The 23740-nt window shown below is 37.1% G+C and overlaps 2 protein-coding genes and 2 non-coding genes across 4 annotated transcripts; 3 read left to right on the top strand and 1 right to left on the bottom strand.

Moving 5' to 3' along the window:
* Positions 1-2909: 2909 nt before the first annotated feature.
* dok1a (docking protein 1a) lies at positions 2910-6699 on the top strand. Its single transcript, XM_053502524.1, has 5 exons — positions 2910-3065; positions 4240-4539; positions 4645-4717; positions 4855-5027; positions 5354-6699. Exons 1-5 carry the CDS (start codon positions 3009-3011, stop codon positions 6209-6211), a joined length of 1461 nt encoding a protein of 486 aa, XP_053358499.1. The 5' UTR covers positions 2910-3008; the 3' UTR covers positions 6212-6699.
* A 4577-nt stretch (positions 6700-11276) lies between these two features.
* si:ch211-89o9.6 (zinc finger protein 205) lies at positions 11277-20193 on the top strand. The gene is made up of 8 exons (XM_053501795.1): positions 11277-11749; positions 12973-13097; positions 14050-14149; positions 14373-14473; positions 17062-17170; positions 17391-17476; positions 17658-17760; positions 17939-20193. Exons 1-8 carry the CDS (start codon positions 11458-11460, stop codon positions 18793-18795), a joined length of 1773 nt encoding a protein of 590 aa, XP_053357770.1. The 5' UTR covers positions 11277-11457; the 3' UTR covers positions 18796-20193.
* Positions 20194-22308: 2115 nt separating this feature from the next.
* Positions 22309-22381, top strand: trnak-cuu (transfer RNA lysine (anticodon CUU)). The gene has a single exon. It is a non-coding gene; the product is annotated as a tRNA-Lys (tRNA).
* A 579-nt stretch (positions 22382-22960) lies between these two features.
* Positions 22961-23032, bottom strand: trnae-cuc (transfer RNA glutamic acid (anticodon CUC)). The gene has a single exon. It is a non-coding gene; the product is annotated as a tRNA-Glu (tRNA).
* Positions 23033-23740: the final 708 nt, after the last annotated feature.

Raw genomic sequence — 23740 nt, 5'->3', positions numbered from 1 at the left:
CCAGGGTTATGCAAGTTAGTCCTGATCCTCTCTAATTTAATTGCATGATTAATTGCATATTATCTTCGCCATACAAGAAGTTAGAATCTTCAAAGCAAACAGACCACAACTTTATTAGGTTTCTGTTTTTTTAAAAAAAAAATGATACTTTTTAAAAACATAGGGTTCAGGATTTTTGTAACAGCTCATTTTCTTAATGCAGCACTATAATTAGGGATAATTATTAATGGTGTATATTTGTGTAACTGACAATTAACTAGGTTGACACATCATTTCAGGCCTGAGATACAGTAATGTTCAAAATAATAGCAATCCAACATCAATAAACGGATCAATAATTGCTTTTGGGAGAAATTCTATTTCTTCATGGTGAATATTTTACTTGTAGGTGTAGTGGAGTAATAGAAAACAACAGACCCAACAGTCATGACTTGCATGCACCTGATTCTGTGTAAATAAATTATTAATTGTAAAGGGCATGTTCAAAATAATAGCAGCGTGGAGTTCAATTAGAGAGGTAAATTATTCTGTGAAAAACAGGTGTCAAACAGATTCAAGGACAAAAAAATTTAAGGATAAATGCAGAAAAAGTGCATTTTTCTCTGAAAATAAAATGGCTCGTTCCAGACTTATCACCATTAGTGGTGATGAAATCGTCACTTTTCATTTCAGTCAGTTCTAATATATTTATTGATTATGTCCTTTATTATATCACTTAAACGTTTAAAATGTGTGTAAGCAATGATCTCTTTTTTGATTACGTCACACTTTAGGAGGATCACAGATAGAATATTAAGGTATATATTGTACAGTGTACAATGTTAATTACTCTCTGAGTATTGATGGAATTACATTCCTGCCAACTCACAAATATTGCGTAGGAGCTCTATATTTTGACAATGGAGGTGTTTCGCCTGCCATGCGGAAGGCCCAGGTTTGATTCCCAGCCAGTGCCCAAAACCCCAGCCACTGGATGCAGTGCCAGTCCCTAGCCCGGATAAAATGGGAGGGTTGCGTCAGGAAGATAATCCGGCGTAAAACCTGTGCCAAGTTGTAGTGCGGACTGGATAGTCCGCTGTGGCGACCCCTTGTCGGGAGCAGCCGAAAGACCAACAACAGTTTCAGACATTGTTCAGAAGAACAGCGTACCAACAAAAGTTGATTGGAGATGGGAAAACACAAAGAAGTGCAGAAAATGGTCGGCCGCTCTGCTAAAATGATATCAAATGCTTTAAAATGGAGACCAAAACCAGAAAGCTATTAACAAGAAGCCCCCACTGTTGAAAAAAAGACGTGCTAAAGAGGCTACAGTTTTCCAAAGAACACATTGACTGGCCTGAAGAGAAATGGTGCAATACTTTGTGGACTGATTAAAAGCAAGATTGTTCTTTTTAGGTCTAGAGGCCGCAGACAGTTTGTCAGGCGACCCCCAAACACTGAATTCAAGCCACAGTACAGTGTGAAGACAGTGAAGCATGGAGGGACAAGTATCATGATATGGGGATGCTTCTCGTACTATGGAGTTGGGCTTATTTATTTCATTTCAGGGATCATGGATCAATTTGAGCACATCAGAATACATAAAGAGCTCACGTTGCCTTATGCTGAAGGGGAAATGCCCTTGAAATGGGTGTTTTAACAAGACAACGACCCCGAACACACCAGTAAACAAGCAGCATCTTGGTTCCAGACCAACAAGAGTAACGTTATGGAGACATTCCCCAATCCCCAGACCCTAATCTAATAGAAAACTTGTGGCCTGACATTAAAAATGACATAAAAAAAAAAATGCTGTTTCTTAGGCTCGAATACCTGTTTAAAGATGCCAGAAGTTGGTTGACTCCATGCAGCACAGATGTAAAGCAGTTCTCAGAAACCATGGTTATACAACTAAATATTAGTTCAGAGATGCACAAGAAAGATTAAACTTCAAGCATTTTTGTTTAAACTATAAATTCATCACTTTGTAAAAAAAAGAATGATGACACTGCTATTCTTTTGAACAGACTAATATTTGTTTTTCTTCACTTACATTAAACTAATAATACATTTAGCACATTTTTTCTTCATGGTGTGATTCAGAATAAAACATGCAGGCTATTGCATTTGTGTGATTTAAATGAAAAGGTTTTATATGGATATGGAGCTTTACTCACTTTTTTCAACATTGATGTTATTTCGAACACAACTGTAGATAGATAGATAGATAGATAGATAGATAGATAGATAGATAGATAGATAGATAGATATGTATGTATGTGTGTGTGTAAAAATGTATACTACTGTACTATAGATATACAGTAGTATAACATTTTTAAGAATGCACAGGTGGTATGTGAGGGCCATGGTGTACCAGGAAAAAGGTACAGCGCAATTATTGAATTTATTCAAAATGCAAAAACTTGGATACTTGTGTTACCCGAGTTCATCATGAGAAGGAGTAAAAATTCTTTTTACTTAAAGAGTTTCCTCTGTCTGTAAAGACTTTTGGATTCAATTATACCAAGTCCATGATAAAAAAAAAACAATAAAAAAGTAAGACAACATGCCCCGCTCAACCCTAACAATGTGTTATATTTTATTAGTTTGTTGGCCATGATACCTTCTTAGAAAGAGATCCGGTTTTGGAAGAGAAACAAATGACACACAGCTATGCACTCTGTCATTGTGCAACTGTTATATAACAGTTGTTATATATTGTTAACTGTTAAATATTTTGTATTTCAGGGAGAATGTAAGCCTAAAAATATGTTTGAAAAGTGACATCAAAGCATGCGGTTTGGGTAATCTAGATAATCAGATGGTTATGTTGTGCTGTATTAGAGGAGGATGTCTTGTCAGGAGGTGAGGGGTTGGGCTAAATAAGAAGTTGCCTTTTATAGGCGGAGTAAAGTTCCCTCATTTACAAGCCAGCAACAGGAGAAGTTTCATCATCAGAGTGTACTAACTTAAATCTTCTTGGACAACTCAGACCATCTTGGCTTAAATCATCTTGACTTAAACAGAGCATGGACACCCATGTAAAACGAGGAGAGGTTTATTTACAACACCAAAGACATTCAGAGGTAAGACTTATAACGCCTTTGTGTCACTTTAACGTTCTTTATTTTAGTACACTAAATACTAACTAAGTGGGATTGAGAACAAACCTCAGTGTATATAGTATAACAATTAATATACCCTACTTTAGATAAGACTATAACAACTTGTGCAGAATAAATTGTATAAACTATTGGTCCTACTAACATTATCTAAGAAATTCCACCTGTATCTTATTGACGCCAGTATTATTTTTGCTCCATCCAGTTTACCACACAAGAAAACTATAAATAAATGTGTGGTATATAAAATGAATTGTGTCTCATTTTTTCACTTCTGCCTCGACAAGCCTCTACATTTACAGCCTGTGATGGAAAGTGACGTGCTGGAATGAAAGAGGTGTAGTGGGCTGGGTTTCTACATGTCATGACAGGACAGACATCCTAGTTTGTTCTGCAATGTAGCACATTTTTGGTGACGCAGTTTCATACAGATTCATTATGATGAACCAAGAACCCAACCCCAAGCACACATACACAAGGATTTTTTTTTTTTTTCACAATTTTGTCTTTATATGGCTGCCACACATCCTTAATCTGTGATGATCTGGAGTATTCTGTCCTGAATCTTCTGCTTCTGTTGTTATTTCTGCTTCCATCATTCCTGGTATACCTAACTAACTAATTAAACATAATTTCCTGAGTGGAAAGAAAACATTTGAGCAAAGAAAACATTTGTGGAACTAGGACCAATGTTGGAAAACTGTAAACTAAGCAAATCAGAAATATGTTTACATCCATTTATGGAAATCCAGTTCTTCAGCTCATGAATACAATTTTCCTAAAGGATATATTTGACTTTACAAAGATTTGACATACATAAACTTAGAGTCTAAACCATGAATTTGCTTTCCTTCTACATCTTAATTATTTTATAGTCTTATTTTACTTATGTTTAATTCTGTCATATGTATAATTTATATACTTCTCTAGCTCATATATTTCCATCCTGGGAAGATTTAAGTGTTTTATCCTCCATTTTGCCTCCTGAATAGAGAAGTTGCAACTAGTGCAAACTTCTGTGGCCAGAAAGAACTTAGAAGAATGAGCATATTGCACTAACTGTACTTCTGTTTTTAACTAAAGCCTATTTCTGCATGTCTTTCTTTCTGTGCTCCTGACTCCCCATGTCCTTGGTCAGAAATGGAAGCGGTACTGGCTAAACCTTTACCCGAACAGCCGTAATGGTGTAGCCCGACTGGAGCTAACAGAAACAGGTCCAGAGAAATCGCCAGTTATTGTCCGGAAGCAGCCAGACCGCAAGATCGTGAGGCTAGCTGAATGTATCAGCGTTGTCCGACTCCCCCCACATGCAGAGGCTCTGCCAGGGGACAACATGGCTGCCTTTTGTGTAGATACAGATGAAAAGAAGCTGGTGTTTGCTGTTGAAAAAGAGGGCTGCGGAGAGTGGGTTGAAAGAATCTGTGAAATTGCATTTCAGGTGATGATTTAAACATATTAATCAAAAATACTAACTAAAAATGACGTTATTTAATGTTTAAACTGTATTCATTGAGTTTGGTGTCCTTGTTTCTACTTTCAACAGAAGAGCAGTAAAAATGTCCCACAACTAATTATACAAATGGAAGATAATCAGATCTATGCTTCCAGAGAAGAAGGTTTGTTTTACTTTTTAGTTTACTGTACTTTATTTGAACAAACCAAACCATAAAAACTTGTAAGAACTCATTAAATTATGAATCCCTAAATGATTCCTTTGACTGCCTGCTGAACGTCAACTTTCTTCTTCCCTCAGTGTTTGAGTTTCTGGTGACTGTACAGCAGTCTGAGGCTTCGGTTCGCTGCAACCTGCAGGGACTGTATTGGTTGCAAGTTGGTGAAGAAATGTTAATGCTCAAGGATACTGAAAGCAAGCATGGAGTAATGGAATGGCCCTACAAGCTACTGCGCCGCTATGGAAGAGACAAGGTCAGTAAGGAGCAAGTGGACCAATGGAAAGTATTTTTTCATGACCACACAATGTTCCTGTATGTTTTAAATAGTATGGAATTGTGAATTGTAAACAAAATCCACTGGTAAAATAAATAATCATTCAACTGACATTATGTCGCATATGACTCTAAAGTAGTATTGAAGTAATGATACATACAAATTATGTCATAATATACATAGTATGTCATATTATGTCTATAATATGGCTTATACATAAAATGTCTGAAAAAAATATTTTTTACCACAGCAAATGTTTTACCCCATGCATTGATTTTGTTTTCTATTTCTATATAATTTCCCAGATGACCTTCTCAATTGAGGCAGGTAGACGTTGTGATTCTGGCCCTGGCACGTTTGTTTTTGAGACAAAGCAAGGTGATGAGATTGTCCGTCTCATGGAACTGGCCATCCAGCAGCAGAAGGGCCTGGCTGTCAGTGCAGGTAGCTCCCCTGTTCTCTCACCTTTCTTCCCAATGCCTAAACATCTCAGCAGTGGCAACTTACTGGACGTTCACATCAACACCTATACTGACTCCAGCTCAGCTGAATCAGACTACATCAAACTTGTTACTGCCTCTTCCCAAACAGCACAGAGACATCCCTTTGAATCCATTTCCTTGCCTGAAATTGTGTACTCGAATCCTGTTGATGTTGTTCGGTTAGACAAGTGTATGCACACACAAAGAGCTAGATCACAATTGACTGTAAAAAATAGTAGTCCTGGACATTGTTGTAACGAGGACTTAGAACCAGTGTATTCTGATCCTGTTGATGTTATCCAGCCTCAATTTCATCCCCCCAAATTTTCATCTGCTAATCTTGCTAAAGCGAAAGAAACATTTAATTATGTCGATGAGTCAGAACCAGTCTACTCTGAGATATCTAATTTCACACCATGCCCAGCACAGAAACAGGGAAGCATGGTTCAGAATGAGGAAGAACCTATCTACAGTTTACCCGAGGTTTGTGCAGTTCAAAAAACACAGGAGGAGGTTCTCACCAGTGCTGCAAATGATAGTAAGCAGAACACACCAAGCAGTATGACAGAGGAAGTCATCTACAGTCAAGTGAACAAACCTAAGAAATCCGCAAAGCCTCAAGAAAAGTATAGCATTTACAGTGCGCAAGAGATTATGTCTGAAGATCTTGGACTGATTTAAAATAGCACTGGAATTTCTACTATTTGTAATAGCCATTCATAAAGATTATGTAATATAAGTAAAAGTTCCTAAACAACTACAATCTCAATGGGCTGGCCATCATACAAGTACCTGTATACATTGTTAAAATTATATTATATAATTTTATTTGATTTGAGAAGTCAATGTTTTTTTGGTTAGGGGGTCCTTAACACTATAAAATGTTTCCTTGCGGAACACTTCATGATCATGAATCCACCATTGTATAGTTTTACATAAATACATTATGGGCTTTCCAAGAGAAACAACCATGGTTCTAGTTTTTTTTTTTTGTTAATTAATTTATAGAATTGTATTTAATTTATTATAATTTTTTTAAAAGAAAAATGTATTATTATCTTCATGAGTTCACACCTTCAGCAATACTAAAAAGAGGTATGGATTGAAATGTGGACTTTTTTGTCATTGTTGATATCCATTAAAACAGTTGATAAACAGAAAAAGTTGAATGCATGTATTATTTCAGTTTCTACTGGTATACTAAACAAACCTTGGACATACATGGCTTCTCCATCTGTAATTAAACAAATCCTGACACCCTGCACATTCTATTCTGAATCACAACATGAAGAAAAAAATTGCTGAATGTGTTATTAGTTTAATGTAAGTGAAGAAAAACAAACATTAGTCTGTTCAAAAAAATAGCAGTGTCATCATTCATCCTTACAAAGTGATGAATTTACCGTTTAAACAAAAATGCTTAAAGTTTAATCTTTCTTGTGCATCTTTGAACTAATATTTAGTTGTATAACCATGGTTTCTGAGAGCTGCTTTACATCTGCGACAATTGTACTACATGCCACAATTCCTCTGCATTTCTTGGTTTTGTCTCAGAAACAGCATTTTTAATGTCAGGCCACAAGTTTTCTATTGGATTATAGGGTCCGGGGATTGGGCTGGCCACTCCATAACATTAATCTTGTTACTCTGGAACCAAGATGCTGCTTGCTTACTGGTGTGTTCGGGGTCGTTGGCTTGTTGAAATCCAATTTCAAGGGCATTTCATCTACGGCATAAGGCAACATGACCTCTTTAAGTATTCTAATGTAATCAAATTGATCCATGATCCCTGAAATGTAATAAATAGGCCCAACACCGTAGTATGAAAAGCATTCCCACTGTCTGCGGCCTCTAGACCCAAAAAGGACAATTGTGATCTTTTTCACTTCTTTGTATGTTTTCCCATCTCTTATTAACTTTTGAATCAAATTACTGTACGCTGTTCTTCTAAACAATGTCTGGACAACCCGTTTTACTCTTCGTTTATTTTCAGAGAGAAATGCACAGGATGACCTTTTCTGCATTCATAATTAAATAAGGGGAACTTGTTTGACACCTGTTTTTCACAGAATAATTTACCTCTCTAATTGAACTCCACCCTGCTATTTTTTTAAACAGACTAATATTGGTTTTTCTTCACTTACATTAAACTAATAATCCATTTAGCACATTTTTCTTCATGTTGTGATTTAGAATAGAATGTGCAGGGTGTCCAATGCATTTGTGTGATTTAAATTAAAGTTATTATATGGATATAGAGCTTTACTCACTTTTTTAAAAACACTGCTATTATTTTGAACACCACTGTATAAAGTAGTGTTAGCAGGCCTTCAATGTGAATGACTCTTTTTCCTTTCTGTATTTTTTTCCAAGATGATTCAGGCATAATTTATACCAGAGCCAGCCTGTTGAGGCAAGAGGTTTACATAACCTTGTAGGTATATTACAAAGCATTTTTCTGGATTAAATTTGTCAAGTTGAAACAGTTAAAAACACATCAGTAAAAGGTTCTTTGGGATGACTTTGTATGTACATAGCTCAAACTTGTTTAAGCAGGCCAATGCTCCTGTACACAAATAAACATATGGTTTGCAAAAATACAAGAAATGTCTTCGTCTAAATTAGGTAGGATCCATGGCTGCTGCTTTGGAATAGTCCAAGTTACAGGTATAGAATTTTTGGTATTGAAAGGCAAGTTGTGCTCTTTTGCCCTATCCACAATCGGATGTAAATACATCCGATTGTTTCCCATTACACCCTCCCTGCCTGTCTTTATTCCCGATTGCACACAAGTTATGTCCTCTTGCGTTTTATACAGTATGTTATGGATGTGTTGCACCTTGGGCCTAGAAGAAAAGTTATTTAATCTTATTGTGTACTGAAGAGTGTATATGATTACAATGACATTGAAAAAACATTGCCTCATGTGTGAGAAATATAAGAATCATGTGATAATAAAAAAAAAACACATGCTTGACATATATATAGAAAGATGGCAAAATAAATGAATCATGTGTGGGGGGAAATCATATAGTGAAGTAATGCACTAATAAATGTGAAATAAATGTGTAATTTGTCAACTGATCATTCACATGTGAAGATCATGTGGCTTTTTTGTAAGAGGAAAAAGAAACAGGATACAGTATGTTTCTGTGTTCTGAGCATCTATATTAAGTTTCATCACTCACTTACCATCTATACTGCTTTATTCTGTGTACCCCTGCCAATGTGCCAATCTATCACAGGGCACACACATATGGTACATACACACACTGATTCAAACCCTATGGCCAATTTGGAAATGCCAGTTAGCCTAATCTGCATGTCTTTGGACTGTGGGAGGAGTCCACCAAGCATGGGGAGAACATGCAAACTCCATGCACGCAGACATGAGGTGGGAATAAAACACGGACCCTGGAGTGGCAAGGCAACAATGCTAACCACTATGCCGCCATGCTCTATATTGAATTCTGTCATTATTTATCTTGCTTAGTTTGATAATGTAATAGCACACAAGAGTAATATCTATATACAGTATAATAGGATGGATGTTAATAAATTAAACGTGTAGTTGATCTGATAGCTGCTCACAGTAGGTGCATTGGATTTTAATTTTGACTGTAAAAAATAGACTCAATGTTGAAAGACTGTTGTCCTTGGCTGAATGAAGTGGAATCAAATGGTGAATCAAATGGTGTCTTCTGTGGTTGTAGTTATTTTTTGCTGGCTGTGATTATAAAGATTGCTTATATGAATTACTAGATGTGAGGTCATACTATTATTAATGAATATTCATCTATTATTCAATGTCTTGGCACCACAGTAACTGGAAAAATATTAATATGGCTTTTTGGCTTTTTGGCCAGGCAATGTACAGTGCTGTGAAAAAGTATTTGATTCTGATATTTTGGACTTGCTGGTGTGTTTTGGATCATTGTCCTGTTACATACCCCAAGTGTGCTTAAGCGTCAGGTTATGAATTACACAATTACTTACATACACGTTTGCCTAATATCTTTCTTATTGTTCAATCACACTGAGAATATACTTTCCTCAGTTATCAGTGTTTATATATAAAACAATTTGAGGCAAGTGAGGTCTGCAGTACATTAGATGTTGTTTTAGGTTCTATAAGCTCCTAGATGAGTAGCTACTGAGCTTTTAGAGTAATTTTTGTAGGCCTGCCACTTCTGAAAATGTTCACCACTGTACCAAGTTTGCTTCATTTGTTGTTAATGGCCACACCATGACACGCTGGTGTTCTAAAGTTTGAGAAATTGCTTTGTAACCCTTTCCAGACTGATATATGTCAAATACGTTGTTTCTCATCTGTTCTTGATTTTCTTTAAATTTGTTGCTTTTTGAGATCTTTTTGCGTGCTTCACTTCGTCAGACAGGTTCTGTTTAAGTGATTTCTTTATTCAACGTGTCTGGCAGTTATCAGGCCTGGGTGTGACAAGTGAAATTTAACTCAGCTTTCCAAAAATGTTGTTAATCACAGTCCATTCATGATTTAGCAAGGAGTGAGAAATTTTTTTTCACACAGGGCCAGGTAGGTTTGGGCAGCTTTTTCCCTTAATAAATGAAAGCCTTGATTAAAAACTGCATTTTATATTTGCCTTGGATATTTTTGGATATATTGGATATATGTTGTATTTCTGAGGCCATGTCCACATGTAGTCGGGTATTTTTAAAAACTGAGATTTTTCTCTGCGGTTTTCACCTTTCGTCCACACGCAAACACAGTTTTGATCAATAAAAACTGAGCTTTTGGAAAACTCCGTCCAAAGTGAAGATTTTACAAAAATCCGTTTTCAGTGGTGTTGTGTGGAAACGGAGATTCTGGCTTGTTGTAACGTCACCTTGTGCCGATTATGTAATTGTTGTAATATGTGTGCCAGTTTCCTTGATTTGACATCAGCTTTATTTATGAGGATATTTTGTGCAGTGGTGGACATATGTACAGTAAATTGTGTTAACGTTGCGTACTGAACTTTTTGCATTCTGGCCCTCTGTTGATTAAGTAGGCTCCTAACAGCACTTAACAGGGCGTTTGGCGTTTTCATGTGGACAAAAATATTTTTTAAACGTAAGTCTTGTGAACAGAATTATTTTTAAAAATGAAGAAGAAAAATCTCCATTAAAAAAAAAAATGCCTGGCTACATGTGGACATGGCCTGAGGCACACTTGTTTACAGATACCCAACTAATGATTCTACATTAACAGAATGTTGTTGGAATTTTAGTTTCTAAAATGAAAAGTTTTCCTGGATGTTTTGGGATAACATACTGGAAACGTTTCAACAATGGATTTCGACTAGATTTGCAAAGTCAAAAGCAAACAAAAATCAAGGGAGAAGTCAGTTAAATGGGGCCACTTTTTGGTATTTTTCAAAGAACCATAAAAACCAATCCAATGTGGCACCAGTTAGAACATATTAATAGTGATTAGCTATTAAAATTCGATTAAAAATCCAATGACAATTCGATCTTAGCTGGCACATTTTACTTGCTGGCCTAATTTACCTTACTTATCTAAATAATTGTTCTCTGCGCATCAATTTCCCGGGGTGGACTCCTGATACTGAAGATGAATGAATGAATAGAATGATTAATAACGTTGGCTATGTAATGATGAGATTACTCATGTATAGTTTCGACGTGCCTTTTCAGCGCTTCATTGCTCTGTAGTGGGACGGACATCACGCGGATCTTCGACGTCACTACTACAGAGCAGCCGGAAGTTCTCGTGACGTCACCAGGGAACGGCAAAAAAGGCGAAGGTGCTGCGACAATAGGGATACGTTTTAGCATCAAATCCTTATTCAGTCTTTGTTTTCATACTATAGGGACTTCTAGTAAAACGGTTCCCTTTCCCGCATACTGGCAGGAACGACTGCTGTTTGTCGTTTCCGGTGTCTTTCATTATGTCGAATCGTCTGGCCTTTCAGACTCAGCTAGCCTCCATCATGGAGGTCCTGGCGAATGCGGCCGTGGCGGAAATCTGTAAACTGGTGGACGATGACTATGCGGTGATTAATCTGCAGATGTCTCAGTGCCAGCGCGAAAACAAGGCGCTGAAGAGGAAACTGCATCTGATGGAGCTGCGAATGGCGCGAGGTTACGCCGAGAGGAGAATCCGCGAAAGCTCAGGGAATCGCTCTAGTAGAGTCCAAGTGAGCGCCAGTCTCTCCGACAAATACAGAGCTCCTGTTGCAGGTGAGATCCGTCCAGAGTAACACAGCACGGGGCGTGTTGTTACAGCGGGAAAACTAATGTGGTAGTGGGAAAATGATTACATTTTGATCTATTAATGGAGTTTTAATCTCCTTATAGTTACAGTTAATGTTGTAAAATGGCAAACTTTAGTTCCTTTCATTAGCTTTATAATACACACCCTCACTCTATGTATGTCTGTCCTGAAGACACTGTTATCCTTTATTAAGAATTATACCCTATTTGTTTTTCTTAGCCCTGTTTTATGCATAGTTCGCCATAAAATGTCCCCATTTGTCACCTGTAATAAAGGTGTTTTTAAAAAAATATATATATATATATACACACACACACACATATCTGCCATGACATTGTGACCACCTGCCAAATATTGAGTAGATTCCCCCTTTTGCCTCATAACACTGATCCACTGTGTGTTCTGACACTTTTCTATCACAACCAGTATTAACCTTTTTATCTATTTGATCTACACCAGCACTTCTATTGACGGGCCAGACCTCGTGCCCCATGTGCATTGAGCCTTGGCCACCCATGACCTTGTCGCCAGTTAACCGGTTTTTCTTTATTGCTCTGACCCAGTCCTTCCAACTATCACAATTTGGCCCTTGTCAAAGTCACTAAAATCCTTATGCTTGCCCATTTCTCCTCCTTCGAACACATCAACTTTAGGAAACAAGGTTGACTTGTTGCCTAATATATCCCACCCACTTCCAACCGCCATTGTAATGAGATTGTAGCTACTGTGAGAAGGGCCAAATTGTTTTGGCTAGACAGCTGGATCAGAGCAACTCCAGGACAGCAGCTCTTGTGGGATGTTCTTGTGAACTGCAACAGAGTCATAGGTAGCCCAAGCCCACTGATGCACATGGGGAGTGAGGGCTGGCCCGTGTAGTCCGATTTAAAGAGCTACTGTAGCTTAAATTGAGGAAAAAATTAATGCTGATTCTCCAATACAAAATCACAACACATGGATCATTGCTCTTTTGGTGGTAAAGAGAGGAGAGACCACCTCAATATTAGGTGGGAGGTCATGATGTTAAGGCTGATCAATGTATTTTATGTAGCACCTGTTAACCGGTCAGATTTGAAAATTCCTGCACACTGTGCAATATTTTTCACCGTTGTGTTTATTCATGTACAGTAATTGCCTAATAAATGCCGCATGTTTGTTAAATCCTGCTGTGTTTTTGCTTTTCTGTTTCAAGACATTTTTCCAAATCAAGATGAGCTTTATGGGAGGCAATTAAATGAGGATGTTTGGAGAGATGGGGAACCCTCCAGTGCAGACGTGTCAATTGGCCATCCAGTCATCAAACATGATGAGAAGGGGGTAAGCAAAGGTTGCACTATCTATACAAACACCTGATTAAATTTATCTCATCATTATTTGGTTCAGTACTTGTGTCAAAGCATGAAACTATCACAACATTCTGGTTAAAGCATAATTGTGCTTATGTGTGAATGCACACAATGCATTATGTATAAAATAATGTTTTTTGCAACTCCATATTGTTCACTGGGAGCCCTTACATTTGCTGACATCTCACACAGTGCTGGCAAAAAAAATATTAAGACTATATACAGTATGTGTTCTCAGTAATTTCATTGCTGTTGATTGTCATTATTTAAAGAAATTTTGAGAATGGCATTAAAACATTGAATTTCACTTTTGTCTCAATACTTTTGGCCACAACTGTATGAAGGAACTTGGTGTAAACATGAAACTCCATAGAACATACACTAGTCAATGTATTGACAACCGATTCTGTGGTAACACTATAAACACTAAGAATAGAAGAGGTAAGGAGTTTTTTATAAGCAGATCAATGTTTCCTCCAGTATACACTGTACACAGGGAGTTAATTAACTTCAGCATCTATGTGCATAATGCAGGTGGTGTTGTAATTTATGCCTGTGCACTCCACAGTGATAAACATGCTTTGGCTGTGGTTATTTATTATTATTAGTAGTAGTAGTAGTAGTATTTAAAAAAAAAAAAAAATTTGTAGCCTGGTTTCTGAATAGTCATCAACATTGTGCTGTTTATGCATTTATTACGGGACCAATGGGGGTTCAATACACTAACATGGTCTTGAACTGAGGTGTTAAATCAGGTTTGTATTACCAAGGAAATCACCAATATCTATTGAACTTTAAATAAACACCACCATAAGACATATGATATTATGTTGTCATCAGCTGATTAAATAAATAAATAAATCTTACGTCTGTAATTTGCTATGAAACCTTGTCATTTAGCTTCTGGTGTTTTTTCTCAAAAGCGTGAAGACTCCAGCCAGGCTGGACCAAATGCTGTGCTTGTTAAGGCTGAAACATCTGATGAGGGCCACACACAGCAACAACTATTCATTCGAGAAGATGGTGAGTAGACGGGTAAATAAAAAATTATTGGCCATCTACTTATTAATTATTAATATGTATTTTAAAGTTAGAGCTTTTTATGGGCAAAATCAATGAAAACCAACAATATTTGTAATTGAAAAAAAAAAACAGAAACAAAACATTCTATCATAAATAGTAATAACTGTTCAGTAGAAACATGTATGCTTATAACCTATTGAATCTGTCTCTCATTGTTTCACAGGAGTGGCAGAACCTGTGTGTGAGGGTGTAGAAGCAGATTATGGTGCTCAAGTGGATAAAGTGGATGGTCAGAACTCCAGGACACGGCACGAGGCTTTGGAGGTCAGTGGATCTGACAAAGTGCTTAAATCTGAGCCACAGTTTGAGAACGCTGAGGGGCTATCCCAGGAGCCCTTGGGATTACAGGGGCAGGCAGAGTTTGGTGTAAGTGGGGCGTGTGCTCCTTTGGGGGAGCTATTTATGCAAGGGGGTGACGATGCGGACCCACGTCAGCCATCTTGCTCTTACATGATGAGTGACAATAAAACTGAGAGCCGACTTGATCATCCCCCACAGAAAACAGAGATCATAGAGGTTGAATCTGCAGAGGAAGGGGATGACGTCACTGTTTGGGACAGCAATAAGAAATCTACAATACACCAGACTTTGCAAAAGTTCCAATCGACAAGAATAGAGCACCTTAATAATTTTAGCATGCCCTCATCACATGCCACTCTATCACAGTTGACCAGTGACTTTCCAGTGGTGGCATCAACATCTTCAGGTATACCAGATGTGGACAGTTGGCAACATGCCAAAGGCATTAGTTTATACCAGCCAAGAATTGGACAGGTTAGACATGAACGAGCTCACAACGAGAAACTCTTTACTTGCAAATATTGTGGAAAAGCTTTCAACCGCCCCAAGAAAGTGGAGATCCACCAACGCATCCACACGGGTGAGAAACCGTTCCGCTGTAACACCTGCGGGAAGCTGTTTGCTGAGGCAGGAAACCTGAAAAAGCACCAGAAAGTTCATACGGGGGAGAGGCCCTACAGTTGCACCCAGTGCGGGAAGGCATTTGCCTGGATACGAAACCTCAAAACCCATCAGCAAAAATATCACCCTGATATGCTCACAGCAGAGGAACTTCTATCCCTTGGGCCAATCAACAACTGACCAAACTGACTTGTGGACATATAGATGGATCAAGTTGCATGTAACTGTGGGATGTTTATTATATATTGTTACAGACACATGGAATACTGATGAGAAACAACAATTCTGAATTTCGTCCAACCAAGATTTTATAGTCCTGTACTGCTTGATTTGTGGGGTTCACATTTATTTTTTTATTGTTTTTTTTAATGACTAACAGGATTTTTTTTCAGCTGATCAAAATATCCAAAATGTGGATATATAGTTACTGTCATGCCCAGATAGAAGTGGTTTTAGTGGAATCTATTTGGAATTGTGTAACTTCCGAATAAACTTTGATTAATCAGTGCATTTGTTTGCTCTTTTAAAGCAAAAATCGCTAGTTTATACTATATTATTTTTTCAAAACTGTTACCTTTATTTTTAAGATTAGAAATATTATCGAAATGGCTTCAACTGAAGCTCAGGACTATCTAATAGAAGAGGTAAGAAGGGGTCTACACTGAAATTGTCTTGGCTTATCTAACTGATGAACTCTGCTTTGTAGTATACCTCTTAGTCAACCAAAAAAAGGTTTGTTACATTAAATCCTATAACTATTTTGCCTGTGAGCAAAAATTATCAGGGAACACTGGTTTTATTCAGTGGCCAATATTAAATAAAAAATGGCCCTTTGTAGAAACATCTGAGCATGGGTGTTATTTTGTGTTTCAGTCTGGATCTCTTTGGTAAACATCTGCAGCTATATGCATTTTAAAGAAAAAAAAGTAGAAGCTAAGTGTGAATAGAAATGCACCAATTAACCATAATTTAAAAACATACCACCTGGGTGTTAGTTTCCCTATTGTGCCACCAAAACTGCACTGACCCCTTTGTACACCGACTCTGCATGACTTTTGGGGGTGTTCTGTGGTGTCTGGCGGTGGGATGGTAGATCTTTTTGGCGCTGTGGGTTACAGGGTCACGCTAGGTTCTGGGGAGTTTTGGAAGCCGGGTCGGCAACCTTGGGCTCTGCCTACTGGGCCCCCTGCATGGCAGGAGTGGTGCACTAGGTGTTCTAGTGCCTTTTTATCATGACCAGTTTTTTTGCTGGTTTGTGCTGCATTGAGATTTCTTTGGGATCAGGCCAAACAGGCTATCACCACAGGCATAAATGAGCACATGTTTCTGTTACCTGTTTAATAGTATATAATCAATAATCAGTGTTATTCGCGTGACAGGGGTTTTAATGTTATGACTGATCACTGTATAAGCAAAAGCCAAAGGTAATGGATTGTACCTTAAATTGTTTACCCAACAAAGCCACTAATCTTCTGCCCTTTCCACTGCAACCTGTAATTAGAGTGCTGGTTTTAACTGAATTCAGACGTAAATCCTAAAAGGTGTGCTGTAACTGTAACATACATACTGGCAAATTACACATACATATACATGTAGTAATGTGGTGAACTTTTTTTTTCAGTTGTTTCCAAAAAAACGTATTAGCCCATTTTCAACCTCATATAATAATCTAATGTATGAACATAATGTTTGATTAATAATCTTCGATTTTCTTCTTCACAATAATCAATTTGGAACATACTGCAAAGCATTTCTCTATTACAATGCATCTGTTGAGGCCTGTCCTGTCTTATGAACAATTTGTCTAAATGTGTTACAGCATTATTTTTCAGGCTGCTGCATTAATTGTGTTTGTGTATGTAACACCAGGCCTTTGTGGTAATGCTCAGTCTTTGTGTGTTTGTGTGCATGTCTGTGTGTCGGTCTTATAGCACCAAAAGATTGATGATGAAGAACCAGATGTGCTGTTTATCAAGGAAGAGCATTCTGAGCTGGAGGAGCAAGATACTCAGACACGTGGTGGCATGACCCTGCAAGACGGTGAGTCAAGGAGAGTAAGAGGAAGTGATTAAACATAGTACATAGGACATCTGAGTCAGTTTGTAAAGATGTAAAGAATAGTAAAAATAGTCAAAAAAAAAAGAAAAAGAAGAATTCATAAAAAAAAATGTGCACTTACTGTCATGTTACCATGTTACTATTAATTAATACCTTTTTTTTTGTTTGCTATCAATTAATTGAGGTTTTGTCTACTCCTCAGGATTTGTGGAGTCCAGCACAGATGTTTGTGGAAATGGAGTCTCTTCCTCTCCTGCGCAGATCACATTAGCCCTCGGTATGCAGGAGGTGAGTGTGGATAATACAATGATAAAATCACAATGGAACTGTCAGTCCTGCTCTGTTATCAACGTTCTGTTCTTTTCCTCACACATATGGAATGTACTTAAAGCTAAATTCAATTTCCTTAATACTGAAAAGTGTTTATGCGTTTTATGCTAAAGACTTCTTGATGGTTGTTGTTTTTCAGCCTCACGAGTTGGAGTCGTCCCTTATGAAGGGTGAAAGTCGACTTCAAGAACAACACCAGGGAACTTCCAGTCAGTCGATAGACATGCAGATTACAATACAGAGTAAGTCATCTTTGTAATGATGACAGTTGGTTTACTCAGCAACTTAATGTGGTACTCATTTAGTGACCTAAAATAAAACTTATTGTTTCATGGGTGTACATACTGTAGGCGATACAGTGTTTTGATTTTTTTTTTTTTAAGAGGAACAAGATTACTGATGCTTTCTTCTGTTATCTAGATGTGGTGGACTCCCAGACTTCAGGGCCTCTGTGTTCACGTGAGCCAGCTCTTCCTCAAAGAGAAGTCAAAGTATTGGATATCCCCAGTTCCCATTCTCATCTGCAAGGGCCAGATGAGAGCAGCAACCTCCCACTCTCAAACCAGAATGCTCAGAGAAAAACAGTAGCATCTGTCGATGTGCTAGGAACAAATAGCACACTGTTTGAGAGAGCCAATGAGCTGGAAAGTTCTTTTCCACGATGGGCTGCAAATAGCCCCTCTGAAAGTCAGCCATCTTGTTCTTATATAGTGGAAGCAGAGCAAGACCAAGACTGTGTTCTGGTACAGCCAGGACCTGTGTCTGTTAGGAGTAGGCATAAAGGGGCTGAGTCAAACAGGCTTCAGGATGCCAGAGGGCTTCACAGGGCAGAGGCAGAGTGGAGTACAGTCACTGCTTCAAGTCAAGCCCATCCTCTGCAGTTCAGTCACTTTAACAGGACTAGATTAGATGCAGCAAACCGAGGAAATCTCACTCAGGCCATCCCAAACGTGCCACATCCTGGGGTTTCTCTCGCTGGACTACAGCTGCCTAGGCGCATGGAAAAGGGCAAGAGGAAAAGTTACATCTGTAGGTTCTGTGGAAAGGCTTTTACTGGCCAGTCTAACTTAGAGGCTCATCAACGCATCCACACTGGAGAGAAGCCTTTCAAATGCGAGACCTGTGGGAAGCTTTTTACAGAAGCAGGAAATTTGAAGAAACATCAGAGAGTTCATACTGGAGAGAAACCATTTGTGTGTAATCGCTGTGGGAAGCGTTTTGCCTGGATCTGCAATCTCAGGACACATCAGCAATCAGCTTCCTGTGGTGGAGTGTAAGGGACAAAATTGGATCTATTCAGTCACACGGATACAATGCCAATATTACCACAAATAATCTGTGTGGTAATATTGGTAAAATGGCTTGATACATGGAATCAGATTATTCTGATTAGTAATTATTAGACAGTGACTAAAAGCCTTTTAAGGACATAGCGACAGAAATCTACAATTTGGAGTAGGGCTGGGCAATATGACAATTATATTGATTTAATATAATAACCTCATAATGCACTTTTCATCTATAGTATTAGGTGTCAGTGCTTTTTAAACTCTGTTACTTTAAATTGTAACTGACTTGAAATTATTTTGTACCAGTAGTTTCATTTCCCTTCCATTGTCCTTCATTAAATGTTTTAGACTAAAATCTCCAAACATACAGAAGCTTGTGTTGGCCATGTTTGTTATCAGAATCTCAGAAGAATTATATGTATATCATAAAAGTGTCTTTAAATATCATATGATTTTTTGCCCTATCGCCCACCCTTAGTGTGGATAAGTGAGGATAAACAAAGACTGACGACATAAAAGACACATGGTGCTTTCCTCTATATTGGTTTGGTGCCTTAGTTGTTACTGTAAACTTGGTCTGTTCCAAGATTCCAAAATTTGTAAACACTATTCTACCTCTTGAATTTTTCTTCAGACAAAAACAAAGCAATATGTTTGAACCAGGTGGAAGAATACCCAGTTGTTTAATACCACGAAATGTTCATTTGTCAAATTCAGAAAATTATAGCAATGTACCATAAACTCCAGTGTATGCTGATTCATTGTAAAATAATTAAATGAATAAGATCTCATTAAATGTTGCAGACATTTGTTAAACAGATGTCACTTTTTTAACACTTATATAAGTTAGGCTCCACAGTGTTAATGGTTAAAAAAAATAATAATAATCTGCCCAGGGTTGCATTAATTTTGTTCAAGATCTTGTACTGATGACAGGAAAGCCAAATCACTCCATTAAGTCTTCTGCTCTATTTCATGTTTGAAAATGAGTTCTCTTGCTTACAGAAAAACTCTTACAATTTGAATCCTGGAATATGCATGTGCCATCAGGGAAAGAAAAATTCAACGATGGGACATTTAGTACATTTAGGTCATCTGACTTAATTTTATTGCCACATAATGTTCCTGAGCCTAGATCTGACAAACTCTATGCATTGGTCACTCTTGTACATGCATGATGGATGCATCTCGTTTGCTGCAATCAAACAAATATTGACACAAAGTAAGCTAATTTTAAGGCTGTAATAATGTTAAATGTTTGCCTGGCTCAAAAAAAAACATGCCACAGGTTCTAATTAGCACTTAAACGTTTGTAAAAAATAAAAAAATAAATAAATAAAGTGCATTACAAGGTTTTATAGTATGCTTCCACAAAAATGACCTGTAAAGTTGAATAATTTTATGGATGGAATAACTTTATCTGCATTTTTTAAATAAAGTGTTATAGATATTGAGAACTGGTTTTAATTATGTTCTTTAAATGCTCTTCCACATAAGGTCATATTTAAATGTTAGTACGCCTCTATTTTCTTACGTTCTGTGTTTTTTTTCTTGTTCTTGAATTTAAGAGGGTAAGTTTAGGTGATGCAAATAATGAGGTGATTAATTGATCATCAGCAGGTGTGCAGAGCTCTATAAAAGCAGACTTTTATGCAGTTTGTTAGTCTGGAGCCTTCAGGTGTGTGTTAAGACAATGTCATAAGAAAAAGACACAAATGGTCTTAGAAAGGCAATTGTTGCTGCACATAAATCTAAAAACGGGTTGAAAAAATTTGTGCCAACGAACTGGAGTTTAACGTGCCACAGTGAGTGAATATACACTGGTGGAAAGCATTCAAGACAGTTCCTGATCATCCCAGGAGTTACCGTTTACATTCCCCCCAAGGTCAGACCTTTTTTTCTTCTTCTTTTTAGTTAAGGTAGTGAAAAATGCTACTTTAACATGTAATTATTTATCATAATTATTTATTGAAATAATAAAGTAGTTATTTAGTCACAATATTCCGCTGTATTTCTTAATAAAATATATATATATATATATATATATATATATATATATATATATATATATATATATATATATAATCCTTGTAGCACAGCGCTGTGGGCCGCGAACCCTCCCACTTTTGTTCTTAGTGAATTAATATTGTTTTTAAATACTTGGGCGCATGTAATTGGACCATTCTCAACAAGTCTTATTTAACGGTCAGCAGGTTGTTAGTTAATGTATTCAGTGTTGCCAATTTAGCGACTTTGTCGTTATATTTAGCAAGTATTCAGACCCGTCTAGCGACACATTTTTTAAAAAGCGACTAGCGACAAATCTAGCGACTTTTTGTGGTGTTATATAAACAACAACAACAAAAATTCCCCCAGTGTGTCTCTTTTGGGTCACTTTAGCCGGTCCCAAGCCCGGATAAACAAGGGGGTAGGGATTGTGAAAAAAATAACATAACTAATTAACACTAGCTTCTATGTTCCTTTTGTATTCTATCTATTTTCCTTTTCCTTATTATACAACAAACTAATGCAAAACACGAACACTAGCTTGTTCTATTCTTTTTTTTATTCAATCTTATTTCATTTTACTACTACTAACCTTACTACATGCAAAAGACTGAGACTTGTTATAGCACTTGCATATCATTGCTCTTTTTTGGGGGAAAGGGTGTGTGTGGGGGGAGGGGGGGATGTTCATTAAAAATAAATAAATAAATAAATAAATAAAATTCGTGTCGTGATCACGGCCGAGCCTACATCAGCACTACTTATGGCAAGCGGAGCTGGCTGACTGGATGCAATGTGAGTCATGCTTTATTTTATACTAGTAGTAATGATGCTTAATCACCTGATAAATCCCTATTCACAGGCGATTATTAAAAGTTTAATTTTGTTTGCGCATCACTGTTTTTGGTTCAGCCATAATGCACACAATCTAATTTGTGCTTGTGTAAAAATTATTTGTTGAGGTTGTATTAGTAGAGGCGCGCACACACTAAAAGTCACTTCACTTCACTTAAGCAAAAAAAAAAAAGAGATTTTGTCTGCAGCGTGAACATAGTCTCTGTTACAGTAAAGGGAAATTATAATGCTACAAGATACAAATACATTGAAGACCTTTATTGGCGTTGGAGTTCGTGGCAATGGTTTGGAAAATAATCACATGTGCTTGTGATGGTTGAGTCAGATGTCCATTAATCTTAGTCTCGTGGGATGGCGTTTAGTAACTGTCACGGGAAAATCCAAATGAGGTAAAACCTTGGAGTACGTAACAATATTATTGTTTTTAAATGACTGCTGGAAAGAGGAAGTTAGTCTGAATAGGACAATAATGAGGTAAAACCTTGGAGTACGTAATAATATTATTGTTTTTAAATGACTGCTGGAAAGAGGGAGTTAGTCCGAATAGGACAATAATGAGGTAAAACCTTGGAGTACGTAATAATATTATTGTTTTTAAATGACTGCTGGAAAGAGGGACAATAAAATTCGGTTCAAGCAGCCCGGCTAGCTCAGTCGGTAGAGCATGAGACTCTTAATCTCAGGGTCGTGGGTTCGAGCCCCACGTTGGGCGGAAGTAACCATTTTACGCGGTCAAAGCCAGCGGACGGATAATTAGTTGATTCGTCGTAATGATTTCTATGCTGCTAACATATCTTACCTCTTTAAAATACTCAACATGTATTATTTAATATAGATGTTTGTGTATATATGTGTGTTAAAAAAAAAAATTAGCAGAGGATGGTTTCGATCCATCGACCTCTGGGTTATGGGCCCAGCACGCTTCCGCTGCGCCACTCTGCTTCGTGAAGTTGCTTACATCAAAACAATATAAGGATACGGGTTTAAATAAGTGTCATGGCAGTTTACTATCATCAGTTATATATATTTTTGTGTTATATTGATATACAGTGTAATATGCATAGTAAATTAACAGACGTTTCTGTTCACATGTTTTGGGCAATATGAGAGAAATCGAAGTAGACTACTAATGCATAATTGTAACTACAATGGTAATTGTAAACTTCAAAGGTACCGAAAGAACTACTATATAGTATGCTATACTATATTTTAGATATATATTCAGGCATAAAAATCAGACCGTTCCGTTAAAAACGCTTTTTCTACTAAATTAGGAAGAAAAAAACTTTCATTCCCTGACCGGGAATCGAACCCGGGCCGCGGCGGTGAGAGCGCCGAATCCTAACCACTAGACCACCAGGGAGCTGGACGCACAAAGATGTTTGTGCACTTACATGTTAATGCCATTGTCCATGAAAAATTTTCTTTTTTGTTCTTTGTATTATTATATGTAAATAATTTTCATATTGTACTCAACGATTCTTATGTGCTATTTGCTGTAAAATACATTTAAAACAATATTTATTATTTTCGTTAGGCCATATAAAGGTTTATCTTTATGGATTGTATGGACAGTATTGTAAGTGAGTTGAACCATGATTTTAGCTATTTATTTAACAACAAAAAACGACTGTTGCGCGAAAAACAATAATTTTAAAAAACTGCACATCAAAAATACCACCAGGGGGCGACAAAATCTACAGGTTATGTTCGTTTCATGTTAAAAAGATATACAAAAAATAGAAATTACTACTTTTTGTAATGAAACAAATAACTATTTAAAGGAAATAATAATCTGCCTAATTGCTAGCCAAGTTCAGTTCAGTTGTGCAAATGAACAATATAGTATAGCTATAATAACCTACTTTGTTCTGCTAGCTCTTTGTTATCTCTTATAATAATAATAATAATAATAATAATAATAATAATAATGTGAAACATAGCTTAGAAATACAAAATACAAACTGAAACATACGAGCAAGTCCACTTATTGGCTCAAAAAAGACTTTGGAGTTGCTTAGTCCAGACTTAAATCTGACTTAGATGCTGTGCATAACCTAAAACAGGTTAA

Source organism: Clarias gariepinus, chromosome 8, assembly GCF_024256425.1.
Source record: "Clarias gariepinus isolate MV-2021 ecotype Netherlands chromosome 8, CGAR_prim_01v2, whole genome shotgun sequence".
Classification (NCBI taxonomy): domain Eukaryota; kingdom Metazoa; phylum Chordata; class Actinopteri; order Siluriformes; family Clariidae; genus Clarias; species Clarias gariepinus.
The sequence above is the reverse complement of the archived record's forward strand: the minus strand, read 5'-3'. Positions and strand labels throughout refer to the sequence as shown.

Excerpts from the sequence above, each read along its gene's own strand:
- dok1a (XM_053502524.1), top strand. The coding sequence starts at position 3,009 with ATGGACACCCATGTAAAACGAGGAGAGGTTTATTTACAACACCAAAGA. Across the intron at positions 4,718-4,854 it reads CTATGCTTCCAGAGAAGAAG|TGTTTGAGTTTCTGGTGACT; the intron begins GTTTGTTTTACT and ends TTCTTCCCTCAG. Across the intron at positions 5,028-5,353 it reads GCCGCTATGGAAGAGACAAG|ATGACCTTCTCAATTGAGGC; the intron begins GTCAGTAAGGAG and ends ATAATTTCCCAG.
- si:ch211-89o9.6 (XM_053501795.1), top strand. The coding sequence starts at position 11,458 with ATGTCGAATCGTCTGGCCTTTCAGACTCAGCTAGCCTCCATCATGGAG. Across the intron at positions 17,171-17,390 it reads TGGCATGACCCTGCAAGACG|GATTTGTGGAGTCCAGCACA; the intron begins GTGAGTCAAGGA and ends TCTACTCCTCAG. Across the intron at positions 17,761-17,938 it reads CATGCAGATTACAATACAGA|ATGTGGTGGACTCCCAGACT; the intron begins GTAAGTCATCTT and ends TCTGTTATCTAG.